Source organism: Pongo pygmaeus, chromosome 14 (assembly GCF_028885625.2).
Source record: "Pongo pygmaeus isolate AG05252 chromosome 14, NHGRI_mPonPyg2-v2.0_pri, whole genome shotgun sequence".
Classification (NCBI taxonomy): Eukaryota; Metazoa; Chordata; class Mammalia; order Primates; family Hominidae; genus Pongo; species Pongo pygmaeus.
In genome coordinates this window covers 123,660,751-123,681,600 of record NC_072387.2, presented here as the reverse complement: position 1 = coordinate 123,681,600, position 20,850 = coordinate 123,660,751, and the positions used below count along the sequence as shown (strand labels likewise).

The window sequence follows — 20,850 nt, the reverse complement described above, 5'->3', positions numbered from 1 at the left end:
CAGAACTGGGCGGGGCCCCCCGTGGTGTCTCTGTGGGATCACTGACTCAGCATTCGTGATGTATTTTCTCCATGGGACACAAAGCTTTAGAAGTTTTTAAAAATAAAGTGACAATAGGCCGGGCACTGTGTCTCACGCCTGTAATCCCAACACTTTGGGAGGCCGAGGCCGGCAAATCACAAGCTCAGGAGATCGAGACCATCCTGGCTAACACGGTGAAACCCCGTCTCTACTAAAAAATACAAAAAATTAGCTGGGCATGGCAGCGGGCGCCTGTAGTCCCAGCTACTTGGGAGGCAAAGGCAGAAGAATGGCATGAACCTGGGAGGCGAAGCTTGCAGTGAGCTGAGATTGCACCACGGCACTCTAGCCTGGACGACAGAGCAAGACTCTGTCTCAAAAAAAATAAATAAAAAATAAAGTGACAATAGGGCTTTCGAATGCCTTGTATGAATGCATGGGGTGAGCGTGAGTTTCATCAAGGGGTGAAAACACCACTCAACTGACCCAAGAGATGGCAGAAGCCAAAAACAAAGCTGCTTTTGTGGTTTTATCCCAACAGGTTGCCTGTGCAGTGGAACCACTGCTGATCTTACAGATAAATATATAATCTGCAACAGGCTTGCCAGAGTTAACCAAAAGAAAACTGCATAACATCCCATTAAATCTGAATTTCAGAAAAATGATGAATCATTTTTTAGGTCAAGTATGTCCCAACCACTGCTTGGGATAGACTTACACTAAAAAATGATTCCTTATTTATCTGCAATTCAAATTCATCGGGATGTCCTGTATTGTGTCTGGCAACCCAGCCCTAAGACAGGCAGAGGGTCTTGCTGGTGGGCCTGGGGGGCCACGGGGCTCCTCTCCGGCACCAGGAGCCAGGTTCCCCTCCACCGCTGCAACCACTCACAGCCCCTCCAAGCCCCCTGATCCCAGTAAAGCCAGGACGAGATTGCTCACCTGTCCAGGGCCATAGGAATGCAAGGCAGGTTAAAATGGGTTTAAAAAATTAGAAATGGAGTCTTTCATGTTCCAGAGTGTATGAAGTGGGACTGATAGCCATTACCTAATCGATGTGTAACATTCTAGAAAACAAAACAGGAGGCCGAGGCGGGCGGATAATCTGAGGTCAGGAGTTCGAGACCAGCCTGGCCAACATGGTGAAACCCCATCTCTTACTAAAAATACAAAAACCCAGCACTTTGGGATGCTGAGGCGGGTAGATCACGAGGTCAGGAGATCAAGACCATCCTGGCTAACACGGTGAAACCCTATCTGTACTAAAAGTACAAAAAATTAGCCAGGTGTGGTGGCAGGCACCTGTAGTCCCAGCTACTCGGGAGGCTAAGGCAGGAGAATTGCTTGAACCTGGGAGGCGGAGGTTACAGTGAGCTGATATTGTGCCACTGCACTCCAGCCTGGGTGACAGAGAGAGATCAGTCTCAAAAAGAAAAGAAAAGAAAGAGAAAGAAAGGGAGGGAGGGAAAGAAGGAAGGAAGGGAGGAAGGAAGGAAGGAAAGAAAGAAAGGAAGGAAAAGAAAGAAAAGAAAGAAGGAAAAAAGAAAGGAACGAAAGAAAGAGAAAGAAAAGAGAGAGAGAAGGAAAGAAAGAAAAAGAAAGAAAGAAGAGAAGAGAAAGAAAGAGAAGGAAGGGAGGAAGGAAGGAAGGAGAAAGAGTGGACAGGGAAATCTGTCCGGCAGGCCGCTTCCCACGGGCCTCCTCCTGGGCCTGCCTGCGCCTGCTCAGGTGCACATGGATGGGCAGTTTTATGACAAAAAGCACTGGACGCCCCACAGCTCCTCCTGAACATCCCAGGTCTCAGAAGTGTCAGACGCTCAGAGCCAGGACAGGAGCCGGGAGGTTTATTCTGCAGTCCAGGTTTGCTTCCCGAGAACAGTCTGCAGGTGCATGAGGCACCTTGACAGGACATGTGAAAGTCTCCACAAAACCAGGCGATGTGGAGTTCTATTGGGATCTGTGGGAAGACGTGCTCCTAACCCAGGGTGTTGCCGACGTGGGATCTATGGGAAGACGTGCTCCTCACCCAGGGTTTGGCCAACTTGGGATCTATGGGAAGACGTGCTCCTCACCCAGGGTGTGGCCGACTTGGGATCTATGGGAAGATGTGCTTCTCACCCAGGGTGTGGCCGACTTGGGATCTATGGGAAGATGTGCTCCTCACCCAGGGTGTGGCTGACGTGGGGTCTATGTGAAGACGTGCTCCTCACCCAGGGTGTGGCTGACGTGGGATCTGTGGGAAGACGTGCTCCTCACCCAGGGGCGTGGCCTATCTTCCCTCCAGAAGCTCTAAAACCACATAGAAGGGAGTTGGGTCCCCATTTTGGCTGCAGCCAGCAAATCTCCAAAATTGTGGATTGCCAGGGTCCTCTTCTCCCCAACAGGAAGAGGACGACCTGGCAGCCTGAGGACTGTGAGGGCATAGGCCCTGCCCACCGCAGTGCTGACTCTCAGGCAGCTGTCTCTGTCACTTCTGGGAGAGAGGCTGAGACCCACCAGTCCAGGCTACAGAGGATCCATCTCTTCCACTCCCTGCAGGACGTGACACTCCCAAGTGGGACCTTCCCAAGCCACCCTGTCTCCATCAATCACATCATCAGCCACTTGCCGCGGCCCCTCTCACCAAATTAGAGTAGACAGGGCTTCTTTCTACCACCAGCTCTGCCCCAAGGCTCACGGGGACGTCCTACCATCTTCTCTCCCCGTGACCACATGTGGCAGGGTCAGGCTCCTTCTCCCACTGGTGCAACAGTGGCCGGGGCTCAAAGGAAGTTCTTTCCTAAGAGGAGCTCAGAGGCCCTCTCTGGAAAGGAGTCCTCAGGCCGCCCATCACCACTGCTTCCCTGAGGCTTGGATGCACTCCCTCTGAGCCCACTGCTGAGGCCATGGAACCCAGGCCAGCACCGCCGGCCCTCAGGAGGGAGTGTGTCCTGGAGGCAGTTGCAACAGAACTCACTTCTTGCAGTTAAAACACACAAAGCACTTGGGGAACCTTCGGTGTTCAAAGTGCAGTTGGAAATGCCAGGTGCCTTGTGGGTGGGGCCGAGCCGTATGACAGGGTGGGCCGTGAGTGTTTTCCCGGGCTACGGCTTTAGGACTCCAGTGCTGCTGCTACTGGGAACACAGAGAGGGGTTGCAGCAAGGAGCTCTGTCCCTGTGCACAAGGCCCGTGGCCTGAAGTGTCCCCTGGGAGATGAGACGGACCAGCCCCGGTGGGAAGGAGGGGTCAGAGAGCAAACGGTCCCAGCTTTCCCCGCCAAGAGCAGCTGAGGTGCTTCCGGGGCTCAGGGTCAAGACAGAAAACATTTTCAGCCCCCCAGCTAGGGGTGGGAACTTTGCACCAGCTGCCGTCAGCTGGACACCCTGAGATAAGGAGACCCCAAGATGCACTGAGACCCCCAGACTCCACACCCACTCCCCTCCTCCCAACAGCCCAACGGAGCCTGCGCCTGGCAGATGTGGACCACGGCACCCCGGAGTGCAGGGGAGCGTGGTGCCCCAGTGTGCAGAGGACCACGGCGCCGCAGGGTGCAGGGGACCACGCGTCATGCAGGCCACCAGCACAGGGCCCGGGCACCCTGGAAGGCAGGAGCCTGCACAGAGGGACCTGGGGGGGCCGAGGTCCAGCCCTCCCTAGTGGGGCCCGGGGCTGCGGCCAGGGTTCACCAACCCCTGACCTGGCCACAGTGCACCTCCTGCTGAGGAACGTGGCTCTGGGAAGCCAATGGCTAAGGTCTTGGGAGGCCCAAGCCAAGTCTCTGCCCCTGCCACACGGTTGGTCGCTCACCAGTGCGGAAGGCTCTCTAAGAGTTTGTAGATTTTTGGCTTACTCCCTCTGGAGAGCATCTTATGTCTTCTCAATGAGATGGAGCAAAAGACGTGAAATATGCAGTCGGGGGCTCACGGCACCAGGGTGTGCGTCTGGCGGCTCAGGCCGACGCAGGCTTTCTCCTTCTTGGGCCGCAAGGAGATGGCATGATGGGGACCTGGGTGGAGGGAACCACGTGTCCCCTTGCTAGCAGACCCCAGGCTGGCACCACGGAGGCAGGCGGCCCCCACCGAGCCCTGTGGGTCCTTTTCCTCCACGTGGACTCTGGGGTGTCACCTAGGAAACCAGACACATCCCTGACTTGGACGAGGAGCCGGAGCCCCCGGAGATGCCCTTCATGTCGTCCGGCATCTGACCGTCCGAGCGCCATACGTTCAGCTCGCCGAAGATGCCCGTCTCGATCATCTCCTCCTGCCAGGGGATGGGGCAGTTGCCAGTGGCGAATTCCTGAAAGAATTCTGTATCTGTTTTGTCAAAGGCCACCCCTTTGACGGTGGAAAAGGCACCCACGTCCTGAATATCCTTCGCGTAGACAGTTTTGGAGTCTGGGATGAAAGGGGGCATCAGCATCCCTGTGGGAGACAGAAAACACAGACGCCAGGCTCCTCGTGGTGGGAAGGAAGCGCCGTTTAGCCAAAAAGCCCCCTCCCCCATGGCTCCGAGATGCACAAAGGCCTGGGGCCGCTCTTCCTTAGGGGAGTGTTGCGGGGACTGACAGAGAAAGCCCAGTGTGCCCACAAGGCCCCTGGGTTCCCTTGAGACCACACAGCTGGGGCTTGAGTGGGGCCGGAAGAAGCCTGATATCCCAGGGCCCATTTTGGAGCCTTCTTGTGAAAGGGCCTGGTGCTCACGTCTGCCTTGTTGGGAGCCTCCCCTAGGGTCTCGTCATGAAGCGGCCTCCTCCCCGAACACCTCTTCTCCTGGGGCCCCGTCCCCACCAGGGCCTCCCCTGCGCACTCTGCAGACCCCAGACCCCAGGCACTCAAGCACACGCTCCAGTGAACTTGGCAGCTTCCTTCCAAGCCAGCGTCCCTCCCTGACGCACCGGCCCCCGATGGCCAGGCACAGCCGGTCAGACATCACTCTCCTCTCAGTGCACCGACCCTGACCCGGCTGGCCCCCGCTGGCCCCCAGACGGCCTCTGCGACAGCCTCAGGACCACCTCCCAGCGCCAGTAACACTGCACAGCTGCCATGTGGCTCCTCCTCAGCCTCACTTTGACCTCAGCACTTCTGGGCTCTAACCCTTCTGTGTCTCAGACTTCCTTACAGGGCGGGCGGGGTCCCCTCCTCATCCTGTGACCAATTGGAGCCCCCTTGGATTCCCTGACCACAGCCATCCTTGCCTTGCTGGGCCTGCCCAGGGCACCTGTCTGGCAGTCACTGCTGTGACCCTAACATACGAAAGTGACTTCTCGTTTGGGGGATCTCCTGCTCCCTGGTCACCTGTGGCCCTGTCCTAAGTTAGTCACACTGCACGTGGCCTGACCCTTCCACCTGACCACAGGGTCCTAGAGGGTATGGCTGTGTCTCAGATGCACAAGTGCATGAACACATGCACACACACACATGCACACACACGTATGCACACACATACACACACACACGCACACACACATGCACGCGCATAGTATCTTCCATATCCACTTGACAAGCAAGTGCTGGTGGGTGGATGACTTTCTCCCCAGCAGACAGCCTGAGCCGCCGGCCTCCATTTGATCTTGGGCTCCCTCCAGCACCAGGGGACGTGGCGGATGGTTTGGGTCTCGAGGCCCCAGTGCAGCCAGTGTGTTTCCTGCCTCCCATCGCACCCAGAGCCCTCTGGCCCGATGCCGGCTCCATCGGCTTGTCCTGGGGCTGGGAGGATGAGTGGAGGACTGCGGGCCTTGCTGGGGGCAGAGGGAGAGCCTTGGTGGTCTCAGGCACTCCTCCCTGCCGACTCTCACAGGCTGGACCGGGCGGACACCCGAGGGCCACACAGCACAGACCCCCACCCTCCCCGGGGCTGAGGCGTCCGACAGTACCAGCCTCCAGCTGCCTCCAGTTAAGGTCCTTGAAGAGGGGGTGGGCGCGGAGCTTGTCGCAGGTCTCATCTCTGAACCCCAGGCGCTTCTCTGGGTCCTTCTCCAGCAGCGCCTCGCAGAAGTCCTTGCTGGCCTGGCTGAACTTGTCGGGGTACTTCACGGGCTCTGAGATGATCCGGTGCTTCAGCTCCTTGTTCTCCACCTGTGGGGACACGCGTTGCCTTAGCCCTGCCAGACCCGCCTCTCTTGGGTGGTCAGACCAGACCACAGCTCCTCCCACAAGAGCCACCGCTCACCCACGCGGGTGGAAGACCCGTGAGGCCTTGTGCCCCTCCCCAGCACAGCAGCGTTTGAGGCTCCAGTCTCAGGAATGGAATCCTAAAGGCAAAGCTCCCAGGAGCCACAGGTGGGTGCCGTGCATTTTGGGGACTCTGGCTGACCCACTCCCAGCACAGCCGCACCCACCGAGGAATAAGGAGAGATAGGAAACTGACGGCCAGCGCGGGCCCAGCTGAGGAGCAGCCTCCATTTTCACTCCGCCACGGTGGACGGAAGCCTCGGTGGCTCTGTTGTCTTCAGGAGCGCTGCCAAGGTCTCTCTTCCCCACCAGAGGCCCCACCGGTGGGTACAGTGTGAAGGGTGCTGCTCAGTCCCCAAGGCCCCCGGATCAGGCCACTGACGCTCCTCCCATGGGTTGCCCTGGCAGCCCACGCCTGCGCCACGTCCCACAGACACAGAGTGACCGCAGGCGTGCTAGTGGTCCTGGGACGACTCTGCTCTGAAACCTGTCCTGGCAGGACAGGTCACATGTCCAGGGAAGTCAGAAGGGAGAGGGGTGAGCATGGCCCAGGTGGCATCAAGGGGGTGATGGGTGGCCAGAGAAGAGCTGCACCTCAAGGCAGCCCGATGCGACTCTGAGACGGCGGCCTTCTGGCTCCGTGCGGCCACTCCCTCGGTCCAACGAGAGGTAGCCCCAGCCCTGAGTTCTGAGTCAGCCTCACAGGGGAAAAGCCAGCTTTGCTCCACTTGTCTTGAATAAGGACTGGCACCTCCCAATGTTATCCCTATTTGCAGTTCTGGTGGCCTAGGATCCGGGGCAGCCCAGGGGGGCACTCAGGGGAGACCCAGCAGCCCCACTAGGTGTCCACACTCCGGGACATTCAGAGCAGCTGCTGGGCCCACCATGGGCTGTGGGTTCTTGGCGTCTGGGAAGAAGGGGAGCTTGCTCTTCTGCAACAGCGAGGGATAAGACCGTCCAGGGAGGGGGAGCCGACTCTGTGTCCCCCAGAGCCCCAGCGTCGCCAGTCCCCAGGGGATGAAGCTCCACCCCAAACCACAAAAGGTGGTTTGTTCCGCCGCCCAGGGTCTGAGGCAACAGTGGGATAAGTCGCCCTCCCTCCTCCGGCCTGCACCAGAGGGACCGAACCCTGCAGGGCCCTCAGAGGCTGAGTGGTGGCGTGCTCTCTGGTGGGAGGGTCTGCTTGCTCTGGGGCACAGGGTGACTTGGAATCCCTCAGCCCCTCCACCTGCAGGCCTCAGGGGCTGGGGGCGTCACCCATCCAGACAGAACAGCACAGCCCAGGAGCGAGACCCCAGGACGTGAATCTGTGCCCTCCCCACCCCAGGGCCCACAGAACAACTCCCAGGTCTGCCTCAGTAATGACCCCATCGCTGCCCCGTCCCCATTGAGAGCCAGGGTGCCAAGGTGGCTGCAGAGACACCTGCCGGCCGCCTCCTACCTTCTCTCCACGGGCTCGGAAGGGTCCTCTGGCCACAATCATCTCATACAGGGTGACCCCCAGGGCAAAGTAGTCCACGGAGAAGTCGTACTCCTCACCCTGCAGGAGCTCAGGGGCCATGAAACCTGCCAGCAAGGGACATTGCAGGTTCAGAAGTGGTCACCTCCACGGTGGGCACGCGCTCCGGGAATCGCAGGACTGATGCTCTGGGGATGCATCTCCCCGGGGCCTCAGCACGCTCCACATTTGGGGCCAGAAAATCCTTTGTGGAGGGGCTGCCCTGTGTGTTACCGGATGACAAGCAGCACCCCAGACTCTGCCTATGGGGTGACAGCAGCACCCTCAGGCTGTGACAACAAAAAATGACAACCAAAAATGCCCCATGCCCACTCTAGTGCTGGGCACAGGGCGGGACTTGTTGACTGTAGCTGCACTGAGGCAGTCTTCCTGGACTCTTTTACTGGGGAGAATCCAACATCATTATCTTTTAAATTTTCCTCTCGAGCTGGTCAGATCATGCCAAGGCGGGTCTTCCACATTCTGGGAACCACGTTGGAGAGGAGGCCTGGGGAGCCTCAATCATCGGTCACTCTCCTCTTCCTCAGCTGCCAGCCTGTTCTCCAGTTGTCTGGTGACCCATGAGTGCTATGGCTGTGTCCTCTCCAGAGAGGCGGTCCCAGTCTTCTGCCAAGAAGGCCCTTAACCACAGGACTGTGTCAGGATGGAGGGACCAGTCTGGGTGCAGCTGCGGGGACTGGGGGACTGTGTCGGGATGGAGGGGCGGGTCTGGGCTCAGTCGTGGCGACTGCGTTGGGATGGAGGGACGGGTCTGGGTGCAGCCGCGGGGACTGTGTCAGGATGGAGGGACGGGTCTGGGCTCAGCCTCGAGGACTGTCTCAGGATGGAGGGGCGGGTGTGGGTGCAGCCGTGGGGACTGTCTCCGGATGGAGGGGCGGGTCTGGGCTCAGCCGTGGGGACTGTCTCGGGATGGAGGGTCGGGTCTGGGCTCAGCCACGGCAACTGTCTCGGGATGAAGGGGTGGGTCTGGGCACAGCCGCAGGGACTGTCTCAGATGGAGGGACGGGTCTGGGTGCAGCCGCGGGGACTGTGTCAGGATGGAGGGGCAGGTCTGGGCACAGCTGCAGGGACTGTCTCCGGATGGAGGGATGGGGTCTGGGCTCAGCCGTGGGGACTGCGTCAGGATGGAGGGATGGGTCTGGGTGCAGCCACGGGGGCTGCCTCGGGATGGAGGGGTGGGTCTGGGCACAGCCACAGGGACTGTCTCAGATGGAGGGACGGGTCTGGGCGCAGCTGTGGGGACCGTCACAGGACAGAGGGCGGAGGGGCAGCTCTGTGTGCAGCTGCTCTCACGCAGTCATTCATCTGCCAAGGCCACCTTTGCACGGACACCAGGCGCAGGGCACTGACAGTTCTGTGCAGCTTGAGGGCTCTGGCAGCAGCTTAGCATTCTGCTTCCTTGTGTCAGCTGCCGGCTCCCCTCACCCATCATCAGTCTTCCAGCTGCCATGACGCTGCCACTCACACTCTCCTTTGAGCACATGGGTTTGTACTTTTAGCAAGATCCCTTCACTGCCCCTATCCCGGGACTTCAGGAGGGAAAGCAGATCACATGTGTGTCCAGCCATCAACTTTGTCCACGCGAGTATCTGAGTGGCTGCTTCCCAACACTTTACTAAATTCACAACACACTTTCCACTCCACACTCGGTGCTCTGGCTCCGCCAGTGGATCAGGGAGCGATGGAGCCGGCAGCCTCGCTCGCACGTCTGTTGGTGTCTTGCTGACGTCAAGAAAGATCTCTAGGCTCAGCACTTTCACACTCACAAACACCCCTGCTCTAGGTTCGTGCCTGGAAGCCACGCCAGGCTCACATATGTCTAGTTTGCTGAAGCTGAGTCCTCTGCCTGGTCCCACAGTCTCAGCTCGAGTCCTCAGCACCCTAAAAGGCGCCTCCCCTCACCGCGGCCTGACTCTGAGGCAGCCAAGCACCTCTCGAGCCCTTCCCAACTGCTCCTCACAGAGAAGACGGAATCCAGTGTGGGCTGCAGCCTCCAAGGCACCCCCACGCTGCTCAGGCTGGCATGGGGTGCTCTCCTCTCCTCCCACCCCTGGCTGAGGCTTGCCCACCTGCCTGGCCTTGTCCACCTTTTGTGGCTCCCTGCAGACCCCACCAGCTGGGCTGCGCCCTCCCCGGCCCTTCTGCCCTCTCCAGGGCATCCCTTCTTCTTCATAGGGATGAGGTTCAAGGCCACAGCCACACACTGAGGCTTCCCTCTCCTTGTGAGCAAGCTTCCCCTCCAGGGTGGAAACCGCAGATCCCGCCTGCCTCAGCTCAGGCACTTCCGTGGTCCAGCCCTGTGCCTGTTCCGCAGAGTCGGGGCGTCTCTGAGTGATGACCACAGACCCTCCGGGCCCCGCTGCAATGCTGCCATGGCGATGAGCACAGCACTTGCTCCAGCCTGCCCTGAGTGCCAGGCACAGCAGTCCACTATACGCCATGAGCTGGCCATGGGTACTCCTCATCACCATGGGTACTCATCGCCATGGGTACTCCTCATCGCCATGGGTACTCCTCATCGCCATGGGTACTCATCGCCATGGGTGATCCTCATTGCCATGGGTACTTCTCACCATGGGTACTCCTCATCACCATAGGTACTCATCGCCATGGGTACTCATCGCCATGGGTACTCCTCATCGCCATGGGTACTCCTCATCGCCATGGGTACTCATCGCCATGGGTGATCCTCATTGCCATAGGTACTCATTGCCATGGGTGCTCCTCATCGCCATGGGTACTCCTCATCGCCATGGGTACTCATCGTCATGGGTACTCCTCATCAACATGGGTACTCATCGCCATGGGTACTCCTCATCGCCATGGGTACGCCTCATCACCATGGGTCCTCATCGCCATGGGTACTCCTCATCGCCATGGGTACTCATGATGGGGATGTGCAGCAACTTGTCCAAGGCCACAGTCCACACCCCACAGTCCACAGGCCGCTGTCCACAGCCCACAGGCCATGGTCCACAGCCCACAGTCCACAGCCCACAGACCACAGGCCACAGATCACAGACCACAGTCCACACCTCAAAGCCCACAGCCCACACCCTACAGCCCACAGTCCACAACCCACAACCCAGTCCACAGACCGTGGGCTGCCTCCCTGAGTGCTCTGCCCTCTTGTCTCCAGTGGCCGCAGCCATGAGCTCTGGGACCTCCCTCCAGATGGCTGCATGCTCACCAAGCAGGATCCTTGGCAGACGTCTGCACTGGTTAGTCAGATTCCAGGAGAAGTTCAGACACCTGCCTGGCCCCCAAGCCAGCTCTGTGTGGCACATGGGGCCTGTGTGAGTTATGTCAACTCCCCAGCTGCTACCCAAGTGAGGCCAGCCCAGCACACAGTGGCAGATAGGCCCGTTGGAAGACCCATGACGGATGTCCTGGGACCAGGCAGAGGGGCCGCAGGCTGGGGCATGGGGGCTGCTGGGGCTGGTCAGTTTTGACACTTCTGAGTCAAGGTCCTTCCTGGTCCTTCACCGTGCCTCAGGGCCAGGCTGATGTGGCCACAGAATCCTTTTTCCCCAAAAGAGTTGCAGGAACCCTGCTTCACAGAACCACAGGCCCTGAATATGCCCTACTGGTCCGGGGTTACACTGACCTCAGAATTCTGCCCAGACTCCGGGGAGGAACTGCTCACACGATCACAGCCTCTAGACCCACCCAGAGCCTTCTCAGTTCCCAGGCCGGGCACAAGCAAGGCCCACCAGACCGCAGGCTCCTGTCAGTTCCTGGGCCAAGGAGCCCCCCAGCCCTCCTGGCCTGACCCCCATGATGCAGCCCAGACGGCGCACCTGTTTGTGCCCCAGGCCTCCTGAGGGACCTGCAGCCACGCAGCAGCCAGTAAATATTGACAGAAAGCGTGAGGGAGCCAGCTCTATCTGCTCTGTTCACAAATTCTCCCGCCCCTGAACTCAAACTGAGGACCGCGCATGACCGGCCCCGCCCTGTGCACGCCCCTGGGCCCCGCCCCGAACTCAAACTAGGACCGCGCATCATCGGCCCCGCCCTGTGCACGCCCCTGGGCCCCGCCCCTGAGCTCAAACTGAGGATCGCGCATGACCAGCCCCGCCCTGTGCACGCCCCTGGATCCCGCCCCTGAACTCAAACTAGGACCGCGCATGACCGGCCCCGCCCTGTGCACGCCCCTGGATCCCGCCCCTGAACTCAAACTAGGACCGCGCATGACCGGCCTCGCCCTGTGCACGCCCCTGGATCCCGCCCCTGAGCTCAAACTAGGACCGCGCATGACCTGCCCCGCCCTGTGCACGCCCCTGGATCCCGCCCCTGAGCTCAAACTAGGACCGCGCATGACCTGCCCCGCCCTGTGCACGCCCCTGGATCCCGCCCCTGAACTCAAACTAGGACCGCGCATGACCGGCCTCGCCCTGTGCACGCCCCTGGATCCCGCCCCTGAGCTCAAACTAGGACCGCGCATGACCTGCCCCGCCCTGTGCACGCCCCTGGATCCCGCCCCTGCACTCAAACTAGGACCGCGCATGACCGGCCTCGCCCTGTGCACGCCCCTGGATCCCGCCACTGAACTCAAACTAGGACCGCGCATGACCGGCCCCGCCCTGTGCACGCCCCTGGGCCGGCACTGCACCGGCAAGGGGGAGTCCCCGAACAGGCTCCCGATGGCTGTGGCGTCTCTAGCTGCGTGGGGGGCTGCGTGGGGGGCTGCGTGGGAGGGTGCGAGGGTGCCAGGAAGAAGGATGCGGACCCTGCGGCTTTGCTGAACTGACACCGGCCTCCCAGCCTGCATCCTGACGTCAGCATCTCCAGGTCACTGTGCAGGGGTCACAGCCTGAGCCCAGCCCTGCTATGTGCACCTGGGGCTCCGAGGAACGGGCGACGGCGAAGGCATGGGGCCCCCTGGCGGCCAGTCGGGCCCTCACACTCGGCCTGGAAGCTGGGCCCTTTCCATCCGTGAGGTTAACTCTTCAAGTCCTGGCCTCGGAGTCCACCTGGATCTTCCCGAAATGCGTGAGGGGGCTTCCACCCACGCGCTTACACCCAGGCTTGGCAAGGGTCCCAAAGACTCGAGGGCCGCAGCGCCAACCATTTCTACAGACCCAGAAAGAGGCTTGGATCATCTCACGAAAAGCAGGTGCCACCCGAGGCTTCCTTGAGCCGTGGGATCCCCCAGGATGAACTGCCTTCCAGAAAGTTTTGAGACCTTCGACCACTGGCCCTGAGCACTCAGTGGCTACGGAATCCCACATCCAGATTGCAACCCAGCCATGAGGGGTGTGGGCACAGAACTGCCCTTCTTCAGAACTTTGGGGAAACATTCCTAGCCCCCACCCCGAGATGCACCTTCCCCTAAGCTGGGGAAGCATCCAGCTGGAGCGAGGATGTCCCCACCGTGGCCACGGCACAAATACGCCCAGTGCCTAAGCACCAGCATGGGAGGACCCAAAACACCCCCGGGCACAAACCCCATCAGGCGACAGCACTGCCTCCCCACAGCCAAAACAACCCCAGGGAAGCGACATTCTCTGGAAATCCCACCAGAAGTGAGCCCGACACGCGGACCCTCAAGACTGCGGAGGAGAGAGGAGAAGAACTCAAATTCACGGTGTGGCTGCTGTACACAGGCGCCGGGCACGTGGCGTGTGAGGTCTCCTCAGCAAGCCTGTGCACCGAGTGCTATCAGGAGGCTCGGAGGTTAAGTAAAGCACACAGGCCACACGCCAGCAGGTGCTGGGCCCGGAACACGGACCCCGCTCTGCTTGACTGTGGGGTCTCCTCTCCTCCGCAGGTGCTGCGAGCCTCCCTGCCTGGGGGGAGGTGAGAGGAGATGAGTGAGACGGGATGGGGCAGGTAGTAGGATGCACCGTGCATGTGCACTTACACACAGGCACACGGACACACGTGTGTGCACAGAGACGCAGGCATACACATACAGGCACATGGACACACATGTGTGCACAGAGACCCGGGCATGCATACACAGGCACACATGCACACAGACACAGGCACACAGATACACATGTGTGCACAAAGATGCAGGCATGCACATACACGGACACGTGTGTGCACAGACACGGGCATGCACACACAGACACGTGTGCACAGAGACGCAGGCAGGCACACAGGCACACGTGTGTGCACAGAGACGCAGGCATGCACACACAAGCACACATGCACACACAGGCACACTGTAAAAGGAAAAAATCTTGAGACCCAAAATCACTAAACTAAAGGGAAAAGTCAAGCTGGGAACTGCTTATGGCAAACCTGCCTCCCATTGTATTCAAAGTCCCCTCAGTGAGCCCTCTGCTCACTGAGATAAATGCTTATCTGATTGCCTCCTCTGGAGAGACTCATCAGAAACTCAAAAGAATGTAACCATTTGTCTCTTATCTTCCTATGACCTGGAAGCCCCCTCCCGCCTTTCCAGACCGAACCAGTGTTCATCTTACATATGCTGACTGATGTCTCATGGCTCCCTAAAATGTGTAAAACTAAACTGTGCCACAACCACATGTCGTCAGGACCTCCTGAGGCTGCCACGGACTCGCATCCTCAACCTCAGCAAAATAAACTTTCTAAATTAACTGGTACCTGCCTCAGATATCTGGGTTCACAACACTCACATACACATAAATGCACAACCACACAGACACCCTCAGACACAGGCACACACAGAAGCCCATGTGCACACAGACACACCTATATACACAAACTCACATGTATGTGCAAGTGCACACAGGCACACATATGTACACAGGGACGCACGCATGCACAGAGCCTCCCTAGCTGCACTCAGACCCTTACCTGGGGTCCCTGCGTAGCCCTTGGTCTTGCTCTGTCCATCCAGCAGCTCCACGGCCAGCCCAAGGTCAGAGATCCGGACATTGCCTGAGAGGCAGACATAGCGGAGTCACCCCTGGCTGCACAGGACAAGCGCCGGCGAGCCCAGAGCCACCTTCACACAAACATGTACACACACACCACACCCACACCACACACATCACACCACACACCACACACCACGAACACCGCACACCACACATCACACCACACAACATGGACACCACACATACACAGATCACACCACACACACACTACACACCACACAGATCACACCACACACAAACCACAGACACTACACAGATCACACCACACACCCACACCATACCACACACAGACCCACCACCACACCATATGTACCATACCACATGTAGACCACACACAGACCATACCATACATACCACACCACACACACACATATCACAGACACACACACACCACACACAGACATACCAGGCAGCCATGAGGCCCCAGCACCCAGAAGCCTCCCCTCTCTAGCCAGACTCACACAGACACACACACTCCACCACCACACCATAAACATACACACACACCCCCCACACACACACCCCATGACCACACCACAAACATACACACATACCAAACAGCCATAAGGACCACCCAGTGCCCAGGATCCTCCCCTCCCCAGCCAAATTCACAGACACACCACACACAACCCACATGGTCTCAGACACACCACACTCACTGCATACTCACATACCACACACACACCACACCACAAACACACACACCACATTCCACATACCACACACACAGCACATGCCAACAACCAAAGACTACATACACACCTCACACAAACACACACACACCACACAATTTACCACACATACCACGTACCACACCATACAGATACCACAAACATACACATGCCACACACAATAGCACACATAGCACATTTCACATACCACACACAATACAACATATACCACACCAGATACCACACATACCACACATAATACCACACATACCACGTACCACACCAACAGATACCACACCATACAGGTACCACACACCACACATGCACGTACCAAGTGACCACGAGGCCCCAGCACCCCAGTCAGACTTACACACACTGCACACACCAGACACACCATACAATCACACACCACACACACACTGCACACACACACACACCATATGCCACACACACACCCCCCACAAACCACATACGCGCACGCAGCACACACCGTGCACACGACTGGCTCCCTGGCTGACGGTGGAGGGCGCAGGGTGTAGGGATGAGGGCCGGCCGTGCTACAGCTGAGCGTGGGTGTTGCCCACCGAGAGCCTCCCACCTCAGCTCTCTCCCCGCCCCTCGCGCACTCTCTCAGGGCCCTGGCGCGTGTCTCGCACTTGGCTGACCTGCCGGTGTTGGGAGCCTAAACCCTCGTGTTTATTTCTCAGAAGAATCCCTGTGTGATGCCCCATTCAGGCAGAAGGAAGGTGGGGACTGGGCGTAACAGACTCGCCGTTCCCAGCTAGTTCTGCACTGCAGACCCCTGCACTCACTCCTGTGACTCCTGGTGCCTGATGACACCCCTGCCGTCCACGCAGCCGTCAGCCCTCGTGAACCCCCACCGTCCACGCAGCCATCAACCCTCGTGAGGTTGTGCAGAGACCTCCAAGGAAGCTGCGCCCCACCCTCCTCGTAGCCCTCATCCCTCCCAGCCGAGGGCACCTCCTACCATCATTGTCCAGCAGCACATTCTCGGGCTTGAGGTCACGGTAGACAATCCGCCGCTGGTGCAGGTGCTCCAGGCCGCAGATGATCTGTGCCGTGTAGAAGACGGCGCGCGGCTCCGGGAAGCCAGGGTTCTCCTCATTCACGTTGTAGATGTGGTACCTGGGGGCAGACACGTGGGAGCCATGCACCCCGGGTTTAATGGGGAGTAAAATCATGGAAAGACAGAGCTGGGGCCTCAGAACCATGTCTCTCGGCCAGTGTTCTGGTCGTTTTGAGGCCTGGCCCCCCGACGTCCCTGCAGAGGAGACCCCAAGGCCATGGTGGCTGGCAGGGTTAGCAGCTCAGGGACCCTGAACCCCAACTGCTAACAGGGAGAAAGTGATGTCCACGTGCGTCTCCTGTCTGCCTGCTTCCCGGTGCTGGCTGCAGGTGCTGGGAAACAGCCCAGACCGTCTCAGGAAGGGGCCAGGCTGAGGCTGAGGCGGGATGGAGCTCCGCAGGCCCCGAGTTCATCAGACTCATGAAGGATTTGCAGTAAGGTGTTTCTTCTCAGCCTCTTTCCTCCCCCATAAAACATCATTTCTTATGTTTTCCATGGACAGGTTTTGCAGAGAAGCAAAACCTAACAAATAAAAGAAATGATTTAAACAAGAAATAATTTAAACGAGGTGGCACCAGGAGTATCATCACAGGTAACAGGAGAGGAGGCCCTGGAGCCAGGCGGACCACAAGGCGGCTGGAGCCACCAGGCCCTCCCTGGGCACCCCTGTGACTGAGCTTCCCAGCACCCCCTCCCCTCCTCCTGGGCACCCCTGTGTCTGTGCTTCCCAGCACCCCCTCCCCTCCTCCTGGACACCCCAGTGTCTGTGCTTCCCAGCGCCCCCTCCCCTCCGCCTGGGCACCCCTGTGTCTGTGCTTCCCAGCGCCCCCTCCCCTCCGCCTGGGCACCCCTGTGTCTGTGTTTCCCAGTGCCCCCTCCACATGGTATCTTAGTCTGGACTCACATTCCTCATCTGAAAAATGGGGCCACCAGCCTCACCTGGAGGAATTTCCTTGGAAATTAAAAGCAGGTGAGAATGGGGCATGGTGCTGCCAACCACAGCCATGGCCCCTGCCCACGCTAACCTTACGGGCATCAGACACTCCAGGTATTTCACACGTGTTGTCTTAATCTCCCAATAATCTTTGGACTTAGGTATTATCTCTCCCCATTTTACAGACCAGGAAACAGAACCACACAGTGGCTAAGTGGCCCACCTACCAAGCGAGCCTGTGATCTGATCTCCAACACGGGCCTGGGGCCTGTCTCAGCGGCAGATCCGGGGCAGGACTTTGTGGAGGCAGCGCCACCTCCTCTCTGCCGGGGGACAGCAAGATCATGGCCCCCAGCTGGACTGATCTTTTCTCCAGCTCTGGGGTCAGCCCTAGGAGTGGGCGCTGGTGAAGTTCGTCTTCATTTACCCTCCTGGTGCAAGGCCCTCAGCCCTGCAGAGGCCCCCCCGACTGCATCACACGTCCCCCACAGCACCACATGCCTCCCACACCCACACCAGGGCCACACACAGGACGTGCCCCGATTGTCAGGTTGGGCGCCTCCCAGGCTCCTGCACCGATGTGGGTCCAGGGTGCATTGTTTCAGGAACCGCCTGCCGACAGCGAGAAGCGGACTGTGATGGGTGCAAGGCTTCCCTCGAGGGCAGGCCTGGGGCCACCGTGGCTCTGCCCGCGGAAAGGAGCCCCGTTGGGCCCTGGAAACCCTGACCCAGTGGGACAGCGGGGCCCCCTCGTGCCCTCTGGCCCAGCCCTTACCTGATGTCGCCTCCGTTCATGATGGTCATCACCAGACAGAGGTCGGCTTTGGTTTCAAACGCGTAGGCCAGAGACACGATGAACCTGCTGTGTACTTTCATCAGAATCTTCTTCTCCACCATAGCACCCTGAAAAGTGAGACACTGAGTACGCGCTGGCTTTGAATAGGAAAGGGACTGGGTGCATCGCAGAGGCCGTGTGCACCCGGCCACACCCACTGCACACACAGCCACAGAACAGTCGAAAACATGCTTCAAATGCGCCTTTCACAAAGCAATTGCAAATGACTTCAAAACATGCCTGCACCGCCATTTCAGAAAACCAGACATGTGAATTCCTTCACATACAGGGGACTTCCGGTCTTCTGGGCCAGCCTCTGGCAAGGGGAGGCTCAAGCCCCAAGGCTGAGCAACATGAGTGAGGACCCCACCAGCCCCGCCTGCCTAGCAATCCTGCAGCCACAGCCCTCCCTCCTGTCCAGGCCCCTGTGGGCTGGGCTCCCAGACCAGCACCTCCCAAACCACCTCACCACTCTGCTTCGTTTTGTCTTTATTTTAAAACCTCACAATGCTCCATTGAACGAGTTTGTAAGTGTCTGGATAAGGACAGCACATCCCTCTTTGAAGAGGGAATTCCTGATGTCGGAGGCCCCTTTCTGCACTTACATGGGGAGGTGTTCAGTTGATCTCAGTATGGAGTTCAGTTTGGTGACGGAAGTCAGGAAAAGAGGCTGATTGTTGGGTTAAATTTACAGTTAGATGTGAATGGCACGGTGTGGGAATTAGATGTCAAGAAAACTAATTTTTAAAAATTACAGCACAACCACGCAGCATAGTTACTTGCCCCGAGTTCCACGGCGAGAACACGCAGATGTTCCAGGGCCTCCGCCCAGCGCCGTGAGCACCTGGTATTTCACCTTCACTAAGGGTTGAGGTTCCGCAGAGCCAGGGTGCGCAGTGGCTGCTGCTTAACCCTAAGAGCTTCGTGTGCCCTCAACACAGCTGCGCGGTGGGAGAGGGGCCAGGAGCCACGTGGAGCCAAAGTGCAGGGGGCTGGCTCAGGAGATCACGTCCACACCCGGTGCAGCCGCTGCCTCTCACCCTTAAGACCTGTAAGCAGCTTCTGCTGATCCTGCCCCAGATGCACAGTCTGACGCCAGTGGGCAGAGCGGATGAAACTTAGAGCAGCCTGCGTGCCCGTCGCTCACTCCCACCCCCGAGGACAGCGCACTCAGGGGAACAGTTCCTGCACCCGGCGTCACGCCAGGCTCCGCCTCACAGAAACTGTCATCAGAGCGAGGCTGCCTCCGTCCTGCCTCAGTTCCTCCCGCATTTGCTGCCATCAGAGGAGCCAGGGCCCTGGAAAGTCTTCCACAGTCGTGGCAAAGAATCCGGAGACCCTGCCCCTCTTTAGCCTCCCCTGAGAGGTCCTCTTTCCCCCACACTTGAGGCTAGTCTGTGGTTGGTGAAAAACTGACGAGCGAACGTAGCACGTCCCCACCCAAAAATGTGGAGGTCACTCTCCGAGGAGGGACTTCTGCACACGGGCTGAAACTGCTCATAAACGCACGGCTGCGGGGCGCCCACGTGGCGAGGCTGGCATGCATGCTCCCTTAGGCACCAGCTGTTAAGGGCCCTGGAGCCGACAGTGACCTGGGGGCCCTCTGTACCCTGCTGCCCCATCCCTGCACCCTGCCGCCCCATCCCTGCTGGCCGGGCCGCGCTGCTCACCTGGTAGCCCTTCCTCTTCTTCAGCCGCTTCTTGTTCAGCTTCTTGCAGGCATACAGCTTGCCGGTCGCCTTCATCTGGCAGGCCGACACCTCCCCGAAGCCCCCTTTCCCCAGGACCCTGAAGTCCAGGAACCAGTCTTCCCCCATGGGCTGGGCTTCCAGCCACTTCCACTGCAGGAACCTCAGGAAGTACAGGCTGCCCAGGTACTCCTGGAAGGGGGCTTGGCCCAGGTGTGCCAGGGTGGCCTGCAGCAGGGGCTGGAAGAGCCCGTCCTGGATCTCCACAGGCCCCTCCTTAAACTTCGCCACCGTCCCCTCATCCAGGAAGCTGCAGAAGAGTTTGGCCTGGGGGTCCAGGTACTGGGCCAGGATGGTCTGGGCCTTCTGTGGCTGGAGGTCATTGTCTGCCGTGTCATAGTCCTCAATGTCTTTCCAGAGCTCCAGGGCCGGCACGTGCTTCTCTGCCGATTGCAGGAACTGCTGAAAGAGCTTCTTGCCGATGGGCTGCTCCAAGCACACACTCTCAAACTCCAGGCTGAGGCTGTCGCGGAGGGACTCACACTTGGACAGCGGGGGCAGCTTGAGCTTGGCCAGGTACTTCTTGTCCCGGGAGGGTTGGGAGCTGCCGCTGTCAAAGCTGCCTCGGGCGGCGATGAAGGCAGAGTTGGCCACCACGGTCTCCAAAGACCCGAAATCCATCCCGGAGCTTCCTGCCTGCTTCAGGCGTGAGGGCCCATCAGCCGAGGCCAAGCCGGCGGCACTCACAGCCAGAGCAGGCCTGACTGCTGCCCTTGGCCTGTGGCCCGTCCCTGCCCTTGCTGGACGAGAGAGACGCCCTGGCCGTGTCGAGGGTGCCTGGGGACCACTGGGAAGCCCTTGGGAGCCTGGGGCTGACACAGCACCAGGCTAAATCCCAGCTGGGGTCATGGAGGACACTTAGGAGTGGCAAGAAGGTGCTAGAAAAAGACAATCCCCTGAGCTGCTTGGAATCCGATTAGATCATTCTGCCCTGCCCCTTCCTCCAAGGGGCCGCCTCACTTTTCCCCGAGAAGAACAAACAACCCCCAGGCTTCTGGGGCCCCTGGCTGGAG

The 20,850-nt window shown here is 59.1% G+C and overlaps 1 protein-coding gene across 1 annotated transcript; it reads right to left on the bottom strand.

Annotated features, from left to right (window-relative positions):
* Positions 1-803: 803 nt before the first annotated feature.
* On the bottom strand, positions 804-20,458 carry GRK1 (G protein-coupled receptor kinase 1). The gene is made up of 7 exons (XM_054447098.2): positions 19,760-20,458; positions 18,030-18,157; positions 16,222-16,379; positions 14,480-14,563; positions 7,613-7,737; positions 5,874-6,075; positions 804-4,422 (listed from the first exon to the last, which is right to left on the bottom strand). The coding sequence occupies exons 1-7, from the start codon at positions 20,456-20,458 to the stop codon at positions 4,127-4,129; spliced, it is 1,692 nt and encodes a 563-aa protein (XP_054303073.2). The 3' UTR covers positions 804-4,126.
* Positions 20,459-20,850: the final 392 nt, after the last annotated feature.